This window comes from Bombus vosnesenskii, unplaced genomic scaffold (assembly GCF_011952255.1).
Source record: "Bombus vosnesenskii isolate JDL3184/JDL3185 unplaced genomic scaffold, Bvos_JDL3184-5_v1.1 scf7180000013448, whole genome shotgun sequence".
Taxonomy (NCBI): Eukaryota; Metazoa; Arthropoda; class Insecta; order Hymenoptera; family Apidae; genus Bombus; species Bombus vosnesenskii.
This window is the reverse complement of record NW_022883058.1, coordinates 660,168-684,040: the sequence shown is the minus strand read 5'-3', so window position 1 is coordinate 684,040 and position 23,873 is coordinate 660,168. Positions and strand designations below refer to the sequence as shown.

The following is a 23,873-nucleotide window of genomic DNA, read 5'->3' as shown; positions in this document are numbered from 1 at the left end:
AGTTTCGGTGCTGATCCGTTCGAAGAATCACTCGTTCTCCATCTACATCGTAATTTCATTCGGTCTTCCCTTTCATCTTCCTCGCATAAACTTCAAGCTGTAAACGTTCGCTCTTTCCACGATAACAACGTATCGTCGAGGATCTAGTCAAAGTCTCGGACCACTCGAAGGTGCGCACGAGATCGGATATACCGGGCTTCGATAAAATATTAACCAGGCCTCCGTAAGACGCCGCGGAATTTCATTACGCAAATTCCGAGTGCGAGTTTCCTCGAAAAAAATCGTGAAATAATTTACACCGGATCCTTGCGATGACACGTCGCGCGCACAAGCGTTCCGCCATCTTCCTGCTCTTTCTCTCGTTCGACCCCAACGCGACGCCAGCCCCAGCTACGAGACAATAATACTGGGCAAAATTGAGTCGGTATAGATGTTGGAATATGCGAACGAGCCGAGCCAGAGTGCACTGTTCAATAATTCAGCAGCGATAGTACATCTTCACGGAGGAGAGTTCTCGCCTTCTTCTCGCTTTCATCTACCTCGCTCGCCCTTTCTCTCAATCTCCTCCGCGTTCTTCCGCGTTCCCCATCTTTCTGCCTCCACTAGCTCTCTTATCGGTCGCGTGCAATCTACCACCGATCCACGATAACACCGATACGCGTATGCATAATACACGAGCGTGAAAAAATACCTCTTTTATCTAGCTTCATTCTCGCTTCTTGCTGAGAAGTAGATTCTTCGATCTATCGATGACCCGTTTGTGGATCGACGACTACTTTGGCCAGTAACGAAAATACATGTGCTCTCATCTATTTAAATTCCTCTTGTATCAAGTTTAAATTTTGATTCTTTTAATACGATGTAGAATATCTAGTATCGTGGAATAATCTTTTTCTATATGGAACACTTCGTTCCATAAAAGAATCGATCGTTTTACCAGATAAATATACGATCTAACGTTTATCATTTGTTGTAACAAATCACTAGCCTTTTTAATATTCGTTGAAAACGTTGCCTCCTTATTTTTACCCGAATTTTTGCAAATGTTAATCTTGTAAGCGATCGTTATTTTCAACGTTTTCAGAATGCCAATTGGTTACTCGAAACTAACTAACCGATAGTTTCGAATTTCCACGGAATAATCCGTGTATCGGTAATTCGCACAACTCTGTTGCAATTTCTCGGTTAACAAAGTGTATATAGTTCACGAGATAGCTCGTAGTTTGACAGACCGAACGCTCAGGAATCGAATCGTGGTAAATTTCAATCTTGTACTTTATAATAATTTTATAATAAATCAAAAGATGAAGTTCGAGTTGGAAAGAACGCTCTAAAGTATATAATTTCGTGGTAGACGATTAAGCTCTATTCAGTCCATTACCGACGAAATTGTGCAACATGTTTGGAAACCAGTGTTTGACGAAAACTTTGCAGAACTGCCATTGCAAAGACTCGATGAAGATGGATAGTTCAGTTGGATAAGCAAGATTGGAGAACTAATGAAAGTCAAATCGTTGTAGCGTCCATAGAACGATACAAGCTCTGGTTATCACCGGTTACAAAAATATTGTTTCCTTAAAAACTCGTTTCACGCGATAAACTGATTTTCTAATATTTAAATCGCTACTCATCGTTTAAAATGTCATACGAGAGAAAAATGGAAAATAACTGCACGATTGTTATCAATGTAGCACTACAGTCGCAAAATAGACAATTCAAAGTGACGTTCTAACATGTTTTCGCACAAAAAGTATTATCGATGGTTATCCAAAGTATCGAACGAATTGTTAAATTATATCAAACTAGACAAAACAGAAATAAATATCTATATAATGTATAAGAGTGGAGTTATGAAAATTGACATTATCATTCATTGTTTCAAATTAAAATTCATTTAATGTTTCCTTCTTTCTTTATGTATGAGCCTTGTTAATGGAAGAGATACACGTGTTAATTTCTAATTACATACTCGGGCTAAATTAGGTAACCCAAGATAATCAACCGTAAACGAGAAAACCACGTAAGGCTAGAAATGATTTCTTTTCTTTGTAACCTGCACGTCTTTGATATATAACACATTGTAAGCTAAATTGGCGTAATTAACGGACCGTTCGTTTTCTAAAAATTTATAAAAAGTAGAAAGGGACACGAAATACTAACCACGACGCTTTATCATCGTTGGCACATTCGTATCGGTCAAAACTCACCTACGAATCGACGATCGCAGCCGTTCGTCAAATGATATTTTGACGTCATACCGTGTTTCGTCGTTTCGTGTTGCACGAAATAAGAATACCGCGATACGCTTTACTTCAAAATCCGTTCACTCACCTGAAACAAAGAAAGACAATTTTATGGTAAGCGAATCTGAGAAATTGCACGTCATAGGTAGAAGGGGTTTGGGGAAAGTGATAAGCGTTGTGGATTCGATCTAGCAAAGTGTGGATCTAATATTTTCGAAAGTCGAACTTGTACTGGTACGGTTATCGAGGAGTATATAAAGCGAAGAACTTTGATATGTCTGCTCGTAAAATGTATTATACTACTTATATACTTGTGTATCCAGATAATTAATCAGATACACACATGATACATTAAATACATATATAACCTACACACTGGCTCGTTTCGCATCCCATTTTTTAACCTCTTAATCGATCACTCAAAGGTGAATTTGTACGTGAGATGCCTGTGGTATCTCAGCAACAAATTCATCTTAAAGATTACACAAGCGAATCAAAACTTGTTTTCTATTAGTAACGCTATATCGTATATGAAATTATTTCTTCCTCGGAGATGTAAGCAACAAATATCTACGTAGCTATCCTCTGAACGCTCTTCTTCGAGTCGTTAGCCAGCGATCTCCTCGTGAACGGACAATTCTATCAGATTTCACAGGAAGACATTTAACGCTTTTTCAGATAGAGCAAAAGACGAAAAGGTTTCTAACAATGGATATGAGAAATTTCGATTGCATCAACGGCGAGAAATTAAATCCTATACGGAGAAATCGAAAAGGTTATCTGGATATACACTGCATGCATATTAATCTTCTGCGATCGACAATTTCATAACTATGTACGATACCGCGACTATGAATCCAGTACTCGTAATCCTGGAAATACCGAAAATCCCTGTAACGCGGTCTTTCGACTTTGAACTTGCATATAAAAGTTTTGAATTCACTCGTTCAGATACTAGCAAAATCCAATAACACGAACGAATTCCGATACGTTTGTTTGAATCGAAACGAGATTTATCAAATTGCGTTTAAAACTCACGCGCAGTACGCGAAAGTCGAATCAGTAGTCGTGGATAGGGAGTCACTCGTGAAATCATCGAAATTCTCAACAAATACACACAATGTAACAAATCATAGCGCGTTTGAAATTGAAATACAATCGAGAGTACAAAATCCTCTCGAAAGTCTATAGGAACGTACATATTTACCGGTGGTTCGTCGTTCATTAAGTTCGATTTGCTGTATTTACCGTGCATCCCAGAAATTAGAAATTGCTTTTAAAATTCATTATCGCGGATATTCGAAAATCGACGATTAACTAGCATTGAACCGATCGTCGCAAAGCAAGATTCGCGCGATCATCGAACAGGACATTCAGCGAATTTACAGAGACATGGTAGATTTGCCAAAATTGCATTTACTTTTATTGAATTACGATCTCCCAACGGAATTGATCGTTCGAATCACGGGATCTGTATCGGAAGTAAGGATGCTGGAACCACAACGCGATCTCTGATACTGGCAGCTTTGAATATTGCATGAAAGGATGCCATCTAAAGCACTGGAAGGGCTGGCCAAGGTGTCTCGGGAGCTAACCTGATTTCGTCGTGTTTAGCTTGACAAATAACAAACAGCTACCGATGAACGATTAATCAACATTCGTCTCGGTATCTGGAAAACCGTTGTTCTCGATCTAATTGTTCGCTAATTCGGTGCAAACAGTTTGACAATTCCAAGATTCTCCGACCAGCGAATTAATTCTATCTGCTATAACGATGAATTTCAAAATTACACCAACTTCCTCTTTTTTTCCCACGGTTAGCGTGGGAAAAGTTTCCTCGTCAGGGAAAGACAGTTAACAAAAAAGCAAAGACGAAAAAAGAAAAGAGGGAGGTAAGGTGTCGTTGCGCGAAGAACCCCTGGTACGATCGATCCGTCGAGGTCTCGTTTATTTCAACGGGGCGCGAGGAACTTTAACGGGTAAAATCTATTCCTGTACGTGCCGCACATAAATAAGAAAGTTGCGGAAGTTAAAAACTTGAAGGCGGCGAACGGCGAGTACGGCCCGGCTGGATTTATCACCCCGAGGGCAGGAAGGGGTGACGGTGCCGGGCCAAGCAGGCGAAAGGTGTTGTGCCATCGGTACGCCTTGCGTTTTTGTTTATTGCCGCCCCGTCAAACGGTCTGCCACTCGATTCTGAGTTACGCGCCGATTTACAAAACCAATAAACCAGCCGGCTGATAGGTTTCCAATTTCTTTCCGGACGAGTCTGATTTACGTCGTTTTCCTGGGGCTACCCGGGGGAACTAAATTAGGCAAATCAGGCTTTCTCGAAGAAGGAAACGATGACTGATTGGAAGGAATATCGTACGTTTTAACGAATCGAACAAACTGCGCAGCCACTGATTGGCAGACTTGCTGATTTACGACGGGAGACAACTAATTTCGTTTAATTAATCGTTTCGATCGAAAGGAAATATTTAGGTACGTTCGTATGTAACAAATATAAAACGGCGTCTTCTTTTTTAAAAATAGCTTTGTGATTAAAATCGATAAGTAATAATTACACATCTCTGTTTTTAATATCCGTCGACTATATGAGAATGGTAAAAAGCTTCTGCTAAAGTAAATTTTCATATAGACGAAGCAAATATTAAAGAATGGTCCTAAAGAAGCAGAAAACAAAAGAAACGAGATGAATTCTATGGAAAAACGATTGATCGATGGAGAAAAAGCATCGAGCCATTCTCTATTTTAATGTCAAATATTTGGTAATGAATATCGTGGTAGTAGATCGGAACAGACAGAATAATATAGCGAACAAGCTTTAATACCGCTGATTGGAAATTTTGATCGTTGAATAGCCAGTCTATCCGGCCGATGATTTCTCCATGAAACCAACCCCCAGCCCCTCCGTGTTCAAATCTCGGTTTACCACCGTGAGCGCGGAATATTAGCTAGAGAAATCCACGTCGAAACTACAGACAGATACCTATACACGATATACCTATATTTGTATCTTGTAAAAATTCGGATGGTTCTACGTTTGTCTGTGTCCGTCGCTAGTAAATTATCGCAACTTTTAACGTTGTTTCATTCGTGACCGCAGGACCTTCGATCAATTTCCATCGTTTTTTCCATAAAACTGGTTTACTAGGTTGCTCCAAGTAAACTGTTTTCTTTTTTTTTCAGATAAAATTTTAACAGTTCTGATACTCGCAGTTGTAGGAATATCTCCAATTTTTTCTCCGAAACCAATACAATTACAGCATGCATATTTTCATAAAAATAATTATTCAAAAGTATTTCAGAACAAAAGCGAAGTGGATAGTAAAAATAAGGCGTAATCTTTTTTAAGCTTAAAAATGAAACGTATTCATTTCCATGATTGGAAAATTAATTAATTAATCGTAAAGAAACTTTGGTAGAGTTTTAAATTCGACACGTAACACGTATCAAAGTCCGATCGGAAAGAGGAGCTTTCTACTTTTCTCCAATGAGTCAATGAGTCGGAAAGATGAACGTTCGAAATTGCGCGGACTGTAGCTAGCAACAAAACGTTCAACTTTCACTGATATTACGCTCTCTTTACAGGAGGGAATTCGTATCCGCGAGTTCGGACGAATCGGGACGAATTATTTCAGATGAACTGACGAAAGTTTCTCATCGAAGTCATTGAAACTCTACGACGTTCCAGACCTTACTTTGGAAATGTCGCGGATCGTCAAAATTTACATGTCCGCTTTATCCTAATTTAGGGTTGGGCAATATTTACCGTTAAATAGTATTTAAATACTATAGAAACAAACTAACGATTCGATAGTTACAGATAAAATTCTTAAAATATATGGATTATAAATTACTGGAAGTATCAGATACCGTTTAACAATCTCAAATATTTAGAAATTTTCTCGAAGTGTCGATGTGTACGCGGTGAAGATTCAGGTAGTAAAGAGTTTCGCCACGGTACCGCTCAAAGTCATCCTGACTATTTGCAAAGGAGAAAAAGTTAACGCTCTTCGTTTCGATAGCGCGAAATATAAATTTTCCGTTGTAACAGTAAATTAATCGTTTTTTTTGGTTTTATTACTACCCCGGCAATTTATTACAATAATAATTATTGTAATTTGTACACTTTTATACTATCTCTTTATACTATTTCTATACTATTAGTTCTTGATTTATGGTTGTGTTAACGAATACTAAATGTCAGTTTATGAAAAATTATATTATAGCGAAAAAATTCTGCTTCCTTTAAAATTAGTGTTACTACCTCGCTTCAGAGGGAAGAAATTTATACATTTATATCGTATAATTACCTTATATATTTTAAATTAATTCCTTATTGAAATAACATTTTTACAAATACCAAAATACACGTTCGATGCAATTATAGATATAATATAGTACTGTAATATGCATATTATACAGATATCGTATTTATATCCGATAATACTCAATTATATAAACTGCATGTACCAGTAGAGAAAAAACGAAAGAACAACTCGTTTTTGTTTTATTTAAAACATAATCTCCATTACGAATATAGTAACTCGATTTTATACAGCAACAGGTTAATAAAAGTTACTTGATTAAAAAGCCTTGGTCAAACGGAACAAACAAAAACTGAAATAAAGATTATTGGCAAATACAAAATTTGTGTCGAATTTTTAAAGATATGGAAAAAGAAGATTAAACGCGTTCTTCGTTGTTCTTTATCCCCGTGTAATAGAAACCCTATTGCGTAAAAGGCATCGTTTTTCACCATCGATGTATCGAACGATCGTGAATTCGAAAGAGACTTTAGAATTCAAATGCTTAGGGAACCGTTCGAACGTGCTTCGAATAGTTTGCGAATGATTTACTTGTGAAAAAAATAATTCGCGAGTCTGTTCGATGCGCTAGAAGGATTTTCTTTGTTTAGACAACTTCGATATACGCGAGACAGCAAACGTTTTGGCGAGGTGCGAACGCTCTTTACGAAAGTATCGAATAAATCGGGATTTAAGTAGAAAAAGACCGACTTGTACTTCTCGTTTTGAAATAACTCGAATCTTTTCTTTCCAGTTTTCCTATCTTACTTTCATCGAATTAATTGCTTTGTTAACTCTAATTCCGCACTTGTCTTAACTCTATTTCATTCGTTCCTATCCAATTAAAAATTATCAAATTAAATTTTGTTATTTACAATTGTATTAAAAGTATGCGATTAAAACTAAAACTGTAACTGATAATTACAAATTCTTTATGCTAAATGTTTTATCATTAATTCAACAATAATACTTAATCATAATTCAAAGCATTTCTTGCGTCACTCGTGAAATTACGTAAAACGCTTCGAGTTTCAGTTGCAAGTAGAATAGATCTTCACTGAAACTCGAAAAGAATCATCATACCGTGACTTAAACACAGCTCAACGTACAATTCGTTATGGATATCTTACGCTTATATTTAAACTGCAATATCAAGTACCTATATATTATGTAATAGGAATAATGTAGCATAAGCAAGGCAGGTAAAAGATCTTCTCTTTTATCGGTCTAAAACAGACTTGCTTTCGACTAATTAGTATTAATTATCGATATCAATAATTACTAGCGATATAAAACTAGTAGATATAAAAATAAAACTGATCTTTTACTCCGAGTTATAATTGAGCTATAATCGATATTGCTAATCTACGCAGAGGAACGATCCGACGTTAAATTTAAATACAATAGAAATATTTTTCCAGATACAGATATAACGGTGTTTCTAAAATCATTCACCACTTCCAAAACTAATATTCCATCGGCTGATCCCAGCTGTCCACATTTGCGACCATTGTCGACCAATACATAGCCGACGTAACCGTAATTCCACATCACTGTTAATCCACGATCGCAGCGAAACATCAATCAACATTAATCAATTCTCTCGGTAATTTTACACAACTGTTGAAAAGCCAATCTTGATTTTCATCGGACCGGGCCCTGTGTATAATTGCAGGAAATTAGTCAAGCGTCGAATGCAATTTTTCCACGTGTTTTCGACGAAACTTAATCGCGACGTATGATTGTCGTATGGCCTATCAAGGATCCGCCATTCTCGTTCTTTCCGACGTCTTTGACAAAGGATGCGTAGGCGTTGCGTACGATGAAAATTATCGCGATAAAGCGGTGTCTGTTTCATCGCAACTGCGTACGATACTTGCTTCGTTTGTTCGTCTTTTCTATTATTCTAGGAACGTACAAACGTAGAAACGTAGGAACGTCGCGTTACGCGTTTCAAAGTTTCGTGTGTTTCGAGAAGCAATTATTCTGTTTTCTTCCATTTCGCTTTTTGCTCCCCGTTGAACTGCACCGAAGTGAAATATGTTTTAATGGAACCTACGCGGCTCTAGTGGCATTTAGCGTTCTCTATGGCCTGGCTTTTATTCGGTCAGATGCTTTCTTGGTTGTTTTTTCGATTTTGAACTTTAGAGCGTCGGAGTTTCTTTTTTCATTTTTAGTTGGCAGATTTCAGATTACAGAGAAAAAGAAAAGTACAACGAACCAAAATTTTTCCCTTCGATAAGGAAACAAAATTTTTGCGATAGAGGGTTTAAGAGGGACAATAACTTTGGTCGAATCGATCGTTGCGAAGCAAGGATCGACGGATGGATCGGCATAGTCGTGGCGGACAAACGAACCCAACCGAGTCCAGGGAGAGAGCGTACATTTTTATTTCTTCCGTTCGTTCACGGTAGAACGGACAACGAACAAATGGCCGGCTACGTGTACGCGCGCGACTTCCAGCCGAATTGGCAAGCGAATACTTCGCAGCGAATGCAGATTTCGCAAACCATTTGTCAATCGAGCCGCTGGCCCTGCCCGCTTCTGCACGGGAGAGAGGGGCACTTTAATCGACAATCATTTACTATCCGGCTGCGCAGCATCGGCTCTCTCCACTCTTTTTCTCGCATCTCCCTCTCTCCCTCTCCGCCCCCCCCCCTCTCCCTCTCTCTATCTATCTATCTATCTATCTCTCTGTTTCTATCTCTGTCTCTCCGCCACTTTTCTCTTCTCCGGGAGGTTCGCTGTGATTTCTGCAACTCCGTCCCGATTTCGATGTGTTCCTCCATCTATCCAACCAGTTGCCCTCTTTTTCTCCTCAGCCTGTAGCCAGAGTGTCACGATTAAAACGCCATCTGTTGATAGTCACTCCTCTTCGTCCTCTCGCGCCTGCTTCCACCACCTGCGATTCTCTTCGTTCCTACCCCCTGGTTTTTGTATTTTTCGTCCCCTCTCCCTGTCTTTCTCTCTTTCTACTATCTCGAGTCATTTTATCGTCCGTACGTACACGCTGTTCCGATTCGAAATTGATATTTGAATCGACCGACCAACGATAGCCAGTGACGAACGTGTACCTGTTTTTGCGAACACCGTGTGCTGCGAAATAAGTGGACGGTGTCGTGGAATTTAAAATCGAGGCAAACTTTTTATCGAATAAGATAAGCTTAATTACGACACGGTGACATTTTCTGCCGAGTGCTATTTCGATTTCTAACTTGTTTTCTATATTTTCGTGCGGGCAATGCAAATATAGAGATAAATGCAGAAATGAAAGATTGGCGTGATAAATAACGAACGAATATTGATAGAATTCAACGTGATGGCCAAAGAGAGAACAGAGAAAAAATTAGGTTGGATGCATCGCAAACTATCCGCATTATCCGGAAGGCTGTCAAAGTGAGAGTAGAATAAAAGAAAGCTCAAGTAGTGATAGTCGGAGGAATATTTACGCTAGTAGATGTTTGACGGGAGACTGTGCATTAACTGGCGCGGCGTCGGACCGCTTTATCGAAAGATAAATGTTTCGACGGGGAGAAGGTTGTCATTCGATAAAAAATGTCAAACGTAGAACGGTGCCCCGTTATTGTAGTTAGGTATTTATCGAACTGGCTAGCTGCAGGTGTTCGTCATTTTTTTCCGGAGCTTTCGCGTCGGTTTTCGGAAAACCCGTGGCAACGATCGCGAAAGAAAACTGCTTCCAACGATTACTCGCGCCAGCGCCCATCGATGAATCTGCGACGATCGCTATTCATCGATCTGTGGCAGAATGTCGGAAGGATTCGTTTCGAATTTCCATTGTACCGAAAACGCGTCGGATAGTAATATTTGCCATTTGACAGAACACTTTTCTATCGTAGAATCATCGTTACGTGTGACGATTTTTATTGCCAACTTATTGCCAGATTATTCGCTAGCTACGCTACAGATAGGTGTAATTTTTCTCACTATTATAATGTTAATAAACAAGCAATTTAGTTTATGCAAAGAGAAAACAAACGAAAGAAAATGGAAACATAATGCCTTACACACAATGAACGTTCGTTTAGTACAAAGAGATAAGACGAAACTTTTGAAACGTCTCTAAGCGAAATCAGGTTGTTCGGCGTAGAAAGAATTAATTCCAACTGTTCCGATTCGTCTTAAATGTCGTCCCACTTCCGCGACAGCGTCGGCTGAGACATCTTTTAACTTGATTATTAACGAGAAAGCGATACACCGCTCCGAGGGAAGTAAAACCGCAGACAGAAAACAGGCTAATGCGGTGACTCGACGAGAAAGTCGATACGATGTGTCTTCCGTCAGTTTTCCGCGCTGTCAGACCGTTCCCAGGGAAATTTTATCGTAAAAACGGTGGCACCTCCCGCGTCGAGTGAAATTAACGTGGTCAAGATCGAACTCAAACACAAGCTTGCCGCCGATATTTTTCTTTTTCTCCTCGAGAGGTCTCTTCTCTATCTGCTCGACAATCTTGCTCGCAGTTTCGTCTCGAGAAAGAAACGTATTTTACAGTTTACATTGCGGTTAAAAACATCTTTCGATATATTTACCGATATACCAATCCGTATCGAAGAAATTCACCGCTATGCTGAAAATTCTGTTTCGCGTCTCCTCGAGTAAGAATATCCGTAATTTAAACCATTGGAAACGATCGATAATTATCCATAATCGGGTATCAGGTTATCGTAATTGTCGATAATTATGATCAACGTGTATCGATGTTTCTTTATTGCCACTCTGGTTCCACAAAATGACCCTGTCCAATTCCCAAAGATGCTGAACATCTTGCCGAAACAAATTGCATCCACTACGAAGCAAGATACATCCCTGGCAACAATACGAATCAGCTTCCCACGAGCCACGGCATTCTCCTCGGAGGAAGGCTACTCTCGGTTCGTCGACCAGAGTCGACCTCCAGCTAATCGCGACAAAGAGGAAACAATCAAGCCCGCATAAAACACGATTTTCGCTATGGTACAAGAAGAAGAAGAAAAAGAAGAGGAGGAAGAAGAGGAAGACGTGGAAGAAGAAGAAGCAGCAGCGGAGGAACGAGAGGGAGAAGAAGAAGGAAACAACGGCACAGAGAACCATAATGGAGCTGGAGTAATAAGATAACACTGTCGCGACACGGTCGAGTCAATACGTAAGACGTTCTCCGGTGCAGTTTTCCGCGCCGTCAATCAGCTTCCCGTAGAAACTCATCGCGAAGGAGCCGCACGGATAATAACGTCTTCCCAGGAGACCGACCAGTAATAACCGAGTGGCGGCTGAAGATTGGGAGTTGGCGGTTCGGGCTCGAATTAGAGGGGTAGAGGGGTGGTTCTCCTCGAGGACAAGGCATGGGTTAGAACGTGCGAGAGAAACGAGAGGAAGAAAGGGACTCGGGTACTTCCTCTTTACCCCCTTGTCCAACCTACCGACGACGACCGGCGATGTATCATCCCCCCGTGGTTGAGCCTCCATGCCATACAGCTTCGTGCCTCCACGTGCAGGCCGTTGCCCGTAGAATACTTGTTGGCTCTGGTCGAGAAGCAAACAGCCGCATATTGCCCTCAAAAACTACCACCCTACTGGCACGTTTTTAATAACGCCCTTACGTGACTCCACCTTCCTCTACCCTGTGTACTCGACTGGGTTAAACTCTCCGTATCCGACACGACGTCGTCGCTTCGTTACTCTCTATCTTCTTTCGCTTTGCTCTCCATGTTTTTGTATATGCTTCGGTCATGGGGTAGGTCGGAGATACAATATCAGATATCGTTGTTTTGCAGTTTCTTTCCGGTTTCTTTCGAATCGCAGATTTTTTCAAAACAATAGTAACAAAAACGAGCGAATTTTCGAACGAACTTTAGCACGATAGACCTAATAACTCCCTTTTCTCATCGTCGGTGATTTTCCTGCCCAACAGTTTCTTTTCTATTTTCCTTTGCACTTTCTATTCGAAGGCGAGAAGCGTTTCTGAGCTCGGTCATGGTGTTACTTTGAGTCGAAAAGGCAGGATATTTCGGTTGTTTTCTTCTCTTTCGGGTAGAAAGAAGCGACTTAACCGTGCTCTTCTCGTAAAATCCTACGGCTGGTGTAAAATCCGGCGGATCTGAAATTCGTAGACCGTGCCAGACGCCTGGGAAACGTCCGGCGCGATTACGTCTATTTAACGCAACGGTTTCGCCGCTCGCAGCTAGCGCGCGGTTCTTCCGCGGTCGTAAATGAAAAGCGCGAATTACACCTGCAAGCTGAAAGCTAGCAATCGTGAGTTTTTCAAGATGGGAAGGTGCAACGTGCAGAAATCTATTGTCTATTCGAATCGTCTATCTTTTCATTTCACGTTTAATCTAGATATTTAGTTTCAAGTTTGTTTTACTTGAGATTTTTGAAGTTTCACAAACGCGATGTATGCCAGAGGTGGCGTAACCACAGACAACTGCCAAATTTTCCACCGATAACACATCGCGCGAACGATGCGGGAGGACGCTTTCGTCCGTTTTGTTTACGAAAAATCATTTACTTTCCTAGCAAATCTCACGTCCGTTATTAGACACATTACACGACCTTCGGAAACGTGACCGAATCGCAAAAATCATCGCGTTGGAACAAAAGGGAGGTAGAAAATCGGCTGCCACGCGAGACGTTTGGTCGACTCCATCGACGTCTTATCGAATCCGCCTTCCTGATGCACGAAAAATTCGTACGAAATATCCTTTTAACGGTTCGATCCTGGCATATTCGAGCCACGAAAGAGAAATACGTGACCGTCCATCCCATTCGCTGCCACCCTCGACTTTGTCATTTCCTCTTTCTTTCTCGCTACCACCGTGTACGCCATCGCCCTCGAAACTCGTAAAAGAGCCATTCGTTTGACTCACGTCGTTGCCCGTTTGTTATTACACTGCTCGTTACAAAGTCAATTCTGGCACTCGTATTCTCGTGTACCGCTCTTTACGTTCGCGTTCGTGAAGGAGAGAACGGGCGGGGTCAGAGGCAAAGAGAGAAAGAGGGTGGCTTGGATCGGGTGTCGAAGAAGATGATCGTCGGAAAGCTTCGTCGTAAGGACGTCGCGTAGCGATGTTAAAATTTTCTCTGGAAGAAGCTCGAAGAATGACGAGGCGTATTTGTCGAGCAGACACGGCTGCTTGAACGACTACTTCCGCGGTCCGCGAGACCGGTAGAAAAATTAGACTTCCGTCGGTGCTTTACGGTTAGGAGGCTCTTTACGACGCGGTGCACGGCGTACCTGTTGGTCGGTTGGTCTATGTGGCGAACGAATGCCGACAACGAGCAGCGCTCGACAGCTTCGTGAATTTGCTGTAATTGCACTCGATAAGGCGTTTTCTTTGGTGGCAAATGAATCGTATATATGGACTTTTTTTTACAGGAAAGTCCGTACGATACCGATTCCGTGCAATTTTGTTCGACGAAATTATGTTAACATTTAAACGAAACAGACATTCCAATCTTATGAATTTCAAAACTTTCCAGAACTCAATCTCCAATTACTTGCCTGCGTAAAGTTTTCCCGAGCATCGTGTTTCCTTTGCGTTACGTTTAAGGGCGAAACTTAAAACTCCGACCTCCGATTTATCAATAATTTAGCAACGGTGTACAAATTGTGCCAGACACAGACAACGAAGTTGTTTCGCTTACGCAAATATCTCTTTAAAAATAAGAGTCATTTAAATTGAAATTTAATTGATTTAAAGGAGCGAGGAGCAAGAATGAGCCGAAGCCGAAAGGTAAATGAGACCGTGGTAACGGTAATAAATAGTGGTAACGGTAATAAATAGTGGTAACAGAACGCGAGAGCTCGTCGTTGGTAAACGAGCCTAGAAAAGATTCGCGTGGAATAAGAGCGGTTGAAACAGTAGCTCGACAAACTACGCAGAGGCATTTCCCCGCATGCCATAATATCCATTATACCGCGGTACAATGGACCAGATACGTCGTTTAATATACAACGAACGGGTAATGCTATTGTCGTTGCACGGTAGAAAGTAATTACTTCATTGTCTCGATAAATTGCTCGCCGCTCGCCACGCGTTTCGTATGCTAATAATTAATGAACGTGACAATGCGAGCGGGCATCTATTCGTGTACGTTCGCTTTCCTTCTCTCGTTATAATCGAGCCCTGGTTACTGATACTTGCACCTTCGTTTTCAAACTGTCGACCGTCGTCCGCGCTATCTCACGATGTACTTCAACTTTCCCTACTAAAATTTCTCGCGAATAAAGAGGATCAGGTTGCTATTCGTATGTTGGGGCCTAGCACTCTTTTTCCAAGCGTGTGCGCTGTCACAGTGTCTCGTTTCGATTCGACCAAATAAATCTCTATTCGAGTCGCTGTTTCTTATTTGTATGCGTAAAAATATAAATTTTCATAAACGTCCGCCGTCTATTCGTAATTAATACTTTTTGACGCTTTCGAGTCTACGCCTCTTAGGAAGACGATGCTGTTGTTTCACGCCGTAAGAGAAGGGCTTATTGTCGACGTTGTGTCAGACTCTTGGCAAAGTTAGCTACGATGTTGATAGAACGTCAAAGGGTTAGAACATGGCTGACGCGATGAAAGTTCAAAGTTATTTCATCAAGATTACTTCTAGAAACTACAGCAAGATATTCTTCGATATACTATATATACAGTTATCGATTCTACACGTATAAAAGTATAAATTTCTTTGTAACAATTGCATAACGTTTAGCGACATTTGCCTTTAGTTTGTTTCTAAATTCACAATTTATTAGGTTCGTAATTTCGAAAATTGTCTACACGGTTTTCAAATAATTATGACGGAACGATTAACAGGTAGTATGAAAAGTCCTAACATTTACAAATCGTACATAATAATCAAAGCCACGCACCAATCCTTTCATTCCGAACGATCGACAAGTGTCTTAATTTCCAGCCAATTCCGTATACCATTTCAAGCGTGCGCTAATCCTATATACGACCATTTCCAATCAGGTCAATTATCCGCTATCAGAAAAATACAAAAAGACATCCTAACTTTACGAACGATACGCGAGAAACATAATCCTGGAGCAAAACAAAATCCCGATTAATCCCAGCCGCCACTGGTTCCACTGCAAACAAGAAATAGCTTGGCTTCTACGCGTGGAAGTTCAAAGCTCGTGACAGAAGCCACTTCTAATGGACCGTGCGCCATCGTCGACTGATTTTTCATCCTAATTTGCGGCGACAAAGTCTCCGAAGTGGACGTCCCTTAGAATCTTTCGACCAGAACCAAGAATGAGCTCGAAGGTCGAGAGAATCTGCCAGAAGGAAAGGAGAAGGAGCTCGAGGTTCGGAACCAACGAAGGTCGAGGATGGGTGACAGAATGAGAAAGAGAGAGAGAGAGAGAGAGAGAGAGAGAAAGAGAGAGAGAGGAAGAGAGGGAGAGAAGATGAAAAGGAGACGAGGGAGATTCGAGAAACGACACATCGACGAGTCTCAGGAGCAGATAGTTTTCTTTTTCTTTTATCGTGCCTCGTCACACACGCCCCAGACGGTCCTCATCGGCCGGAAATAAATTACCACTCGAAATCTCCGAAAGCCTTTTACCCCCAACCCCTGACCTCGAGATCAAGAAGTCGCGAGGAACAATTTTATTGTATTTCTAAGCCTTCGTCGGGGAAACGTGTTACTAGACGGACGGAAAGCAGCCCGTTTCAGGAAACTGGATGAGAAAAACAGAAAGAGGGAGGGGGAGGGAAAGAGAGAGAGAGAGAGAAAGAGAGGAAGAGAAAGTCGGAGTGGCGCAAGATATAAACTTATAACGCTGCCGGAAAGACGGTTCTAATACGATCGCTGCGGCTTCGAGCGACCGATCGAAGCGAACGAGAAGAAAGTGGAGACGATATTAGTGACAGAGATGGATTGTAAAGAGGTTTGGAGAACGGAGGTAATTATTATTTGTCGAGAAAACATTGTTCCTTAGCGTTCGCAATGTTTGGAGCGATTTCAGATTAATCATCGATTGTTCGAAAAGAATCGTTTATAGAATCTGTCGTTACGGTGATGCGACAATAGGCCTAACGGAATACTTTTCTACACAGTTTCTGTACGTAGAGTAAGTTTCAGGCGAAAGCGTTTCAAGAACCTTTGAGATATTCTTAGCGAGGCAAACGTTAAGCGCGGTAACATGTATATCAAGAGATAGAAGATAGTGAAATAAGAGAAGATAGTGAAAAAGGTTGGAGCACGATGACTCCAACAGTTGCCGTGTTAATTATCTACTGCGAAATATGTTTCGTTGCCATGTATGTTAGTACACGATACCGATGTTTATTTCAATGCTACTTGCTTAAAGCAACAACGTTAAGAAGGCAACCGGGAAAATAAACTCGTTGATATTAACAAAGAAAAAAGTATCTCGACATTGTCAACGATGAGAATAAAATATTCCGTATAAACATAATGCGATTTTATTTATCTAATTAAGAGACTGCAATACCTTGTCGAGTACCTTGCCTTTTAAAATTTACCTTCTGTTATTCCGTTATCTACCCGAAAGTAACAAAATTCTCAACCTTTTCCGAGAACACCATATTTTCCAAATAATCGACACGTTTAGCGAAAGATATTACGACTTCCGCGTTTAAAAATAAGAAAACGAGGCGAAGTAGCGGCGATTCTATCGCGATCGTTCGTACCAGAATGGAATCGTGAAACACGACGAAAAGACGTTGGGACGAGGAAGGAAAGACAGGGTAACGAGCAAAAAGGAGGGAAAGAAAGAACGGAAGAAAGACAAAGAGAGAAAGATTAAAACGAGCCGTGTCGTGCTGCGACGAAGAGAGAGTTGGAGCCGCGCTTCCATTACTTCGTTTCCAAGGCTGAAAGGTGCAGGACAATGGAGAGCCCCTGGAAGCTTGACATGACCGAAAGCCGCGGGATATCTCGATCGTTTCGAACGTCAGCAGCGAAAACCACAGACATCGAAACTCAAAATACGGACAAAGCAGAATTTTCATCTTTTGCAAATTAAGAGAGATACAATTGTTTGGTTGTATCGTGTATCTGTAAAGTAAAAATGAAAATTGCTGTACGTTGCGCTTGAGCGATATCTCTGGTTAATTTTGCATCGCAGCGTCGCACGTTTGGTTTCAGCTGAACTTTATAATTCTAGTCCCTCGATCATATAACAGAAACACACGTGGCATCGTTCATGATTATTTAAACGATGCTGCGTTAGGTATCGAGTAACGCGAGCGATAGATATACACTAAATACACGTAACGATATAAATATTCATTGATTTTTAATGTTCGACGTTACGATTTGTCAAACACGCGATATCTTGCTAATATCGAACAACGTGGCAGAATTTATCGGGCATATCGCTTTCAACGAAATATGTTATTAACCTTCGCAATTATTTTGCTTTTGAGGTAAAATCGTATTACTACGTTTGGAGAAATAATAATTGTATACGGAGAAATTAATGATCCGATTACGAGGCGACGATATTTTCCTGTTATAATTCATTGATTGAGGTGTTTACATGTAATTTTCGGTACGGTATCGAACGAATATGATCACTCGTCGGAACGGGTGATTATAATTTCGTTTGGTACCTAAATTGAAGCGAATTAAAAAGCGTCGAAAGAAATACGCGATAAAAACGTACGAGAGATATCTGTTTCTATCGTCGATAATACCTTTCAAGCTGTAATTACAAATATACCTTTATAAAAATCTGTAAACTTCGATGAAAAATTGCAAAATCGATATGAACTGTGCATTAAATGCAAAAGATACCTATCGATAAAAATCAACTGGAAACTTCCAATTCTCCGTTAATCCAAATTCTTGCAACTGTCGACGCGAAACGTCAAAAATTATACACGGTTATAACGTAGCCGACGTTTCGTCGCATCGTTTCTCTGACTCATGCAAGCAACATTTGTCTTCCATCCATTTCTGATGCACTTATTATCCTGTGATAGCCGGTTCGTGCTTGTCATCGAGAATTACTGTGTCACGAGTGCAACGACGATTGTCAGACGTTGTTATCTCAACGATCTGTTATTACCATAGCGCATTGTGCACGGAATACAAAGTGACAAGAACGTGAACACGCTCGCGGCATGGCAGCGCGGCGCGTCGTTGCAACGGTAAGGCTGTTATTTAACCCTCTGTAGCCGGAATTTTGTTTACTTACGAGAAAAGAAATTCTGTTTGTGACTGGTTGACGCGAAACAATGGTACATCAACGTGATATAACGATACAGCGATCGATAAATCAAAGGAGAATTAAGAACCTTGGGGCCTATTTCAGGATTTATTCCAAAAGCCGAAATAAATTACAAATTAGATCTTGTAACTTCCTCGCCGTGTTATGCGTGCGATTTACACCTTTATCCGTATTCTTTCGTTACTTAGTTTACGTAGTTTACCGTTTCGACTCCTCGATTATTTTCTCCTATTATTTTTTCGTCGGTCGTGAAGCGCTCGACGTTCAACGGAAGAAAACGAAGGAACGGAAAGGGAATAAAGAAGACAACGGTGGAACATCGACTTCGTTTAGACCGTTTCAAAAGAGTACATTTCCGTTCGAAACGAAGAGAAGAAAATTGCTCGATACAAGCGCAGGCCAGAATTCGTGTATTAAACGTGTACGAATACGAATCGAGTTTTAATAAATTCAAGCCCCCCGAAACGAATTTAAATGGACGCGAAAGAAAAGGAAAGCAAAGGAAGAAAAAAGAAGGGAATAGGGAGGAGGAGAGAGTTTACGAAGCACGGTAGAACCGCCATTATGCAAACTCTCATTATCCAAATACTTGGGTGTCTGAACTGTTCTACTATCTGGATGCCTGTTCCGAGCAAACCGAACCTCCAGCAATTGGAATTCCTCGAAAAATGCTCCTTTAACTCTTCTGATTCGACTTTCATCGATTCAGCCAATTGACAACACCGATTATTATGGTGAATAAAGAGCAAAAAATGTTATAATATAAGTATGTGTATATATGTATATATCTGATCTTGCTCGACAAACTTATCCAGCTGACCGATTATATTTATCGCATCGATCGTAACAAGATTAAAACGGTTTGAAAAATATAGTCCCTTTTTCTTTCTCGAGGAAACGCGTTAAAGTTCTCGTTTCCACGAGATTGCAAATAACGGTTAGAATTGAAATCGGACGTGTATTTACGCGCATCCAGATCCACCTATCGATGAAAATTACCCACGATTTCTCTGAAACTCGAAAAAGCGAGTTTCATAATTTCAGAAAAGAAATTCAAAGGCTATACGCGTCTGCATAAGAGGTCGGCATAACAGCATCCTCGCGCCAGGAACAGTATATCATTCGGGAAGTGAAAAATGTTCCGCTTCTATCCAATTCTCCCTACTTCACGGCTCGCGATAAGAGTATTACCGGATGATATATCGTGGCGCGTGTTTACACGGATATTAAAATTGTTTAATAAAAGTAGAGAAAGCATAGGCTCTCCCCTCTTTCTGCGATTATTAATACGCGAATAAATAATATATTGGACAACGCCTGTTTGTCTATCATTATCGCACAGAAAGCGCGTCGTCGCGTGGAACGTGCTCGCAATTCTATTCGCAAAAAAAATTCCATCTCTCGTAGAATTCACCGGAAAGTACGTGAAAACATAAGAAAAAGCCTGTCGTTTGCTTTTGCGCCGGCAGAATCGTAAAATTGGAAATGAAAATATCCACTTTATCGACACGATGCATTTATTTATTTTGGATTTATGCCACGCGATAACGGCAAAAGCAATTCTTTTTATCGTTGCAACGTAAAACGTAGACCTCGATCTCGTCTACCGCGTAAACCCTCCGATAATCTACATCGTTAGTAGGTATCCTTGCTACGCAGTCTATCCTCGCCTTTTAAATCGCGCGATGCCTTTTTCTCGGCGTATCGACGATAAGTACACCGACGCGAAGAACACCGAGCGAGAAACGCGTTAAAGTTTAATCAGAAAGCGTAATTTCGCCCGTGCTGTTCTCCAACGTCGAAACAGAAGCTCTCGTTTGCGAATAGTTGGGCGAAAATAAATAATGAAAGGAACGCAACGGAGTGCGAGGAGCGCTCTAGTTGTACTCGACGATGCAGCGTGAGAAATTCGAAGGGCAGGTGAGTTCTCCGAATTAAAATCAGCCGTAACCGGAAAAGGAAATTTCGATAACCCCCTTCGCCTATAACAGAACGAACAATTTTACGATTCGATGGTAAAACGTGGCGGAACGGCGAACAAGTAGCGTTCGCTATGTTACGTTTGCACCCTCAAAGAGAAAATCGTGTGGGAGACATAATAGGAATATAGGTACCAGCGAAAGCACTAGCCACGGAATTTTCAAATAACATAAGTTACCTGGATATTGCCGGCACGTAAAGGCCGGAGCGAGAGAGGCAACGCTGCAGAAGAAAATGGCGTGTGCGATTCCGTCATTATTTTATTTCGAGAAACGCCATTGGAATATCTGGATGGAGTCGAAACGCGTCGGACCGTCTCCTTCCTTCCTGTTGCCGACCTCGACGAATAACCCCGCGTTCCCCGCCTTGTATTAACCTTAATTTCAACGTTGGCTCCCGCGGTGAATTCGAGCCGCTACTAACTCCGAGAACGATCGTGTCGCATGATAATTTTCCAACAATCGACCAACGACCAGGATTCCTGGGTTGAGAATCGAGAATTAAGCGCGAGGTGCATTTGTCCGAAGAAAGAAGAGATTTTCGTCGTTTGAAGAAAATAGACGAGGTGATTTGTTGAGGAGATGCGAACGGAAAAAGGCGTAGAAAATGACGCAGATATAGAGGAAAATCGATCGATAATATATAATTCTTTCTTCCTTTATCTTAAACCACGCTAACCGACCAAGCTCGTATTATAATTTGCATTGTAACAGCGATAGAAGTTGAATAATTCATAAAAATACAAAAAAAAAAAAAAAAAAAGAAAAAGAAGAAGTAAGCTCATAAATGTTTACGATCGATATGCAAAATTAACTCTATCACGTTTCCTTATAAAGAAATTTGTGTCAGCGACCATCGTGGAAGAATCTTCGCCCGGCGTTTATTCGATTTAAGGACAAACGACGCATCGTTTCTCACGGAACACGCGAAATTATTAAGAGGATTACACCGATCTCGTCGAACTTACGACTTGGTGCGTTCGTGAGAGAGGAAAAGGCGGGGAAAGGTGTTCGAGAAATGGAAGAAGAAACTCGAGCGATGCGGCCTTTAAGTGGCGGCGGAAAGCGCGGAACTGTTTGAAAAACTCGGGTGCAAGTTTTATTCCCTTGGTGTCTTAAACTCTTGCCGCAGGAGTTCCGTGCACCTGCACCGGCAAGAGGAAACTTCCTTATTGAAAACTATTTGTTGTGTTTTCCAATTCGCGACTTACAGAAGTCGTAAACGAAAAATTATACCACCCTAACGAACCGCGTCGCAAACAGGAGTAGCACGTGCGTTAACCACGGAAAATCCAGTTATTAGACACGACTCCGAAACCGAATTTAGTGAAACGGATGATTTGGTTTAACGGAGCTTGCGCTACTTGGATCTGTAAGCTTTTCTCTTCCGAACAATTGATCCGAGAAACGCGTGTGTGAGAAGATCGAAAGTTGCACGAAGAAATTGGGTCGTGTTTAAAATTATTTTTGAAAAAATGAGCAGAAGGAAACAATCCAAGCTATTGTGTCCAATCTTTAACTATCTGAGTAACCTAATCCATAATCTATAGTAAGTATTTATATTTATAAGTATTTATGCAATTTAATTCTAAAGTACTTGTTCTATCGTACCAGTACTTGTACAACGATGTAATAATACTTAAAAATTACTAAAACATCATTCGACAAACGCAAAAGAAATATTTCAAAGTCTGTGCAATTTTCATCGAGAACCATCAACCGCCAAACGATAAAATCGTTCTACCCGATATTTCCATCGGTTAATTCTCAATGGCGCGTAGATATCTATCTTCATCGACATCAGGCGACATTTCAATGAAAAAGAAAGTAAAACGAAAAAGAAGAAACACATCGTTAAGCGTGGTGTTACGTAATTTGGAAGCAGGCTGAACGAGGGTCGAGGATCGCCGTAAACAATTTACATCCAGCACGCGGGGGACGGCAGTCTTTAAACTGCAAAAATAAGTTGCACGTGGCACGTCGATGAGATTCGTAATAATAATAACGAAGTTAATTTCCCATGGCGGATCGTTAAAACTCGACGAACTGTCGAGCACGCTCGAAGTAAGCGCGTCGCGTTGTAATTGGGGAAAAATTTGAAAACAAAACGTTTGTATGTTGTGTGTGCTTTATATATATATAAAACGGGAGAGATAACGATGGCGCGTGAAACACGTTCGTGGAGAAAAAGTGACGAGGTCGTGCCTCGGTTGCACACCACGACGAAACGTTTTCGATCGTTTATTACGAGCCGCGGGAACTATCGAACTTTCGGCATTAAAATCCGTTTTTCCTGCCCGTGTCCGCCTCGTTACCGAAAATTGAAAATCATTAAAGCCTCTAATAGACCGGCGAAAATTCCCCGAGGATTGCCGGAATTTACAAATAAAATGCGAAAAGCTATCGAATATGGTAGTAGTTGGGTACTTTGACAGCATTCTTAAGTAGAAAAAGATTTTTTTTTTTTAATTCTTAGATACACGTACGATAACACGTACTATACTATACCGCAACGAATTTATCAAAAGCATATGCACTTTTAACAAGCGAGAATCCGTGACTTCAGCCCTTCTACCGAGCCACTGTCCTCGCTTTACTTTTACTTCATATTTCATCCGACAGCTTTATACGCGATTCGCGACGAAGGAAAAAAAGAATAAATAAAAAATCTATTATCGTCGAAAGACGGACGGGTCTCGAGAAGCAAAGTGGAAGAAAATTGGATTCTTTTTTATTTATGGCCACACGACACGGCCGTAGTATTAGCTGGATATCGTTAAACAGAACAACCGTACGATCCATTATTCCAGTCGGGGCTTAAACTGTCGTTAACGACTTTTCGCGCGTTCCTCGCGTAACGTCGTTACGCGGAACCGCCCTCCTAAGTGGCTCGCCAGCTCGAAACCAACTTTTCCCCGATTTTTTTTCTCCCCTCCCCGCCTCCCAATCTCCTCCTTTTTCTCCTTTCGTTTTACCTGTTTCATGCACCAGCGTCGGAGAGCATCGCGATTCCGCTCGGAACTCGCCAGTGTTCCGCGTTAATTGCCGCATTATCGCGACCTGTTGTTCTTCACCCCTTTCCCTCTGTATCCACCCTGTGATACGAGCTTGTTTCGCGTATATGCCGCATGTAGGACTTACCTGAAACAGA

General features: G+C 41.1%; 1 protein-coding gene across 13 annotated transcripts in view; it reads right to left on the bottom strand.

The window, feature by feature from the left end:
• LOC117238310 (probable serine/threonine-protein kinase yakA) overlaps positions 1-23,873 on the bottom strand; it is a 382,495-nt gene that overhangs the window by 202,703 nt on the left and 155,919 nt on the right. Inside the window, exon 1 of one of the 13 annotated variants that reach the window (XM_033503132.1) lies at positions 23,698-23,856. The exons of the other annotated variants lie outside the window; for them this stretch is intronic. Coding sequence (XP_033359023.1) covers positions 23,698-23,706 — 9 coding nt within the window. The 5' untranslated portion in view covers positions 23,707-23,856. Of the gene's footprint in view, positions 1-23,697; positions 23,857-23,873 lie in introns of those variants that run through there. 13 annotated transcript variants of the gene reach the window in all.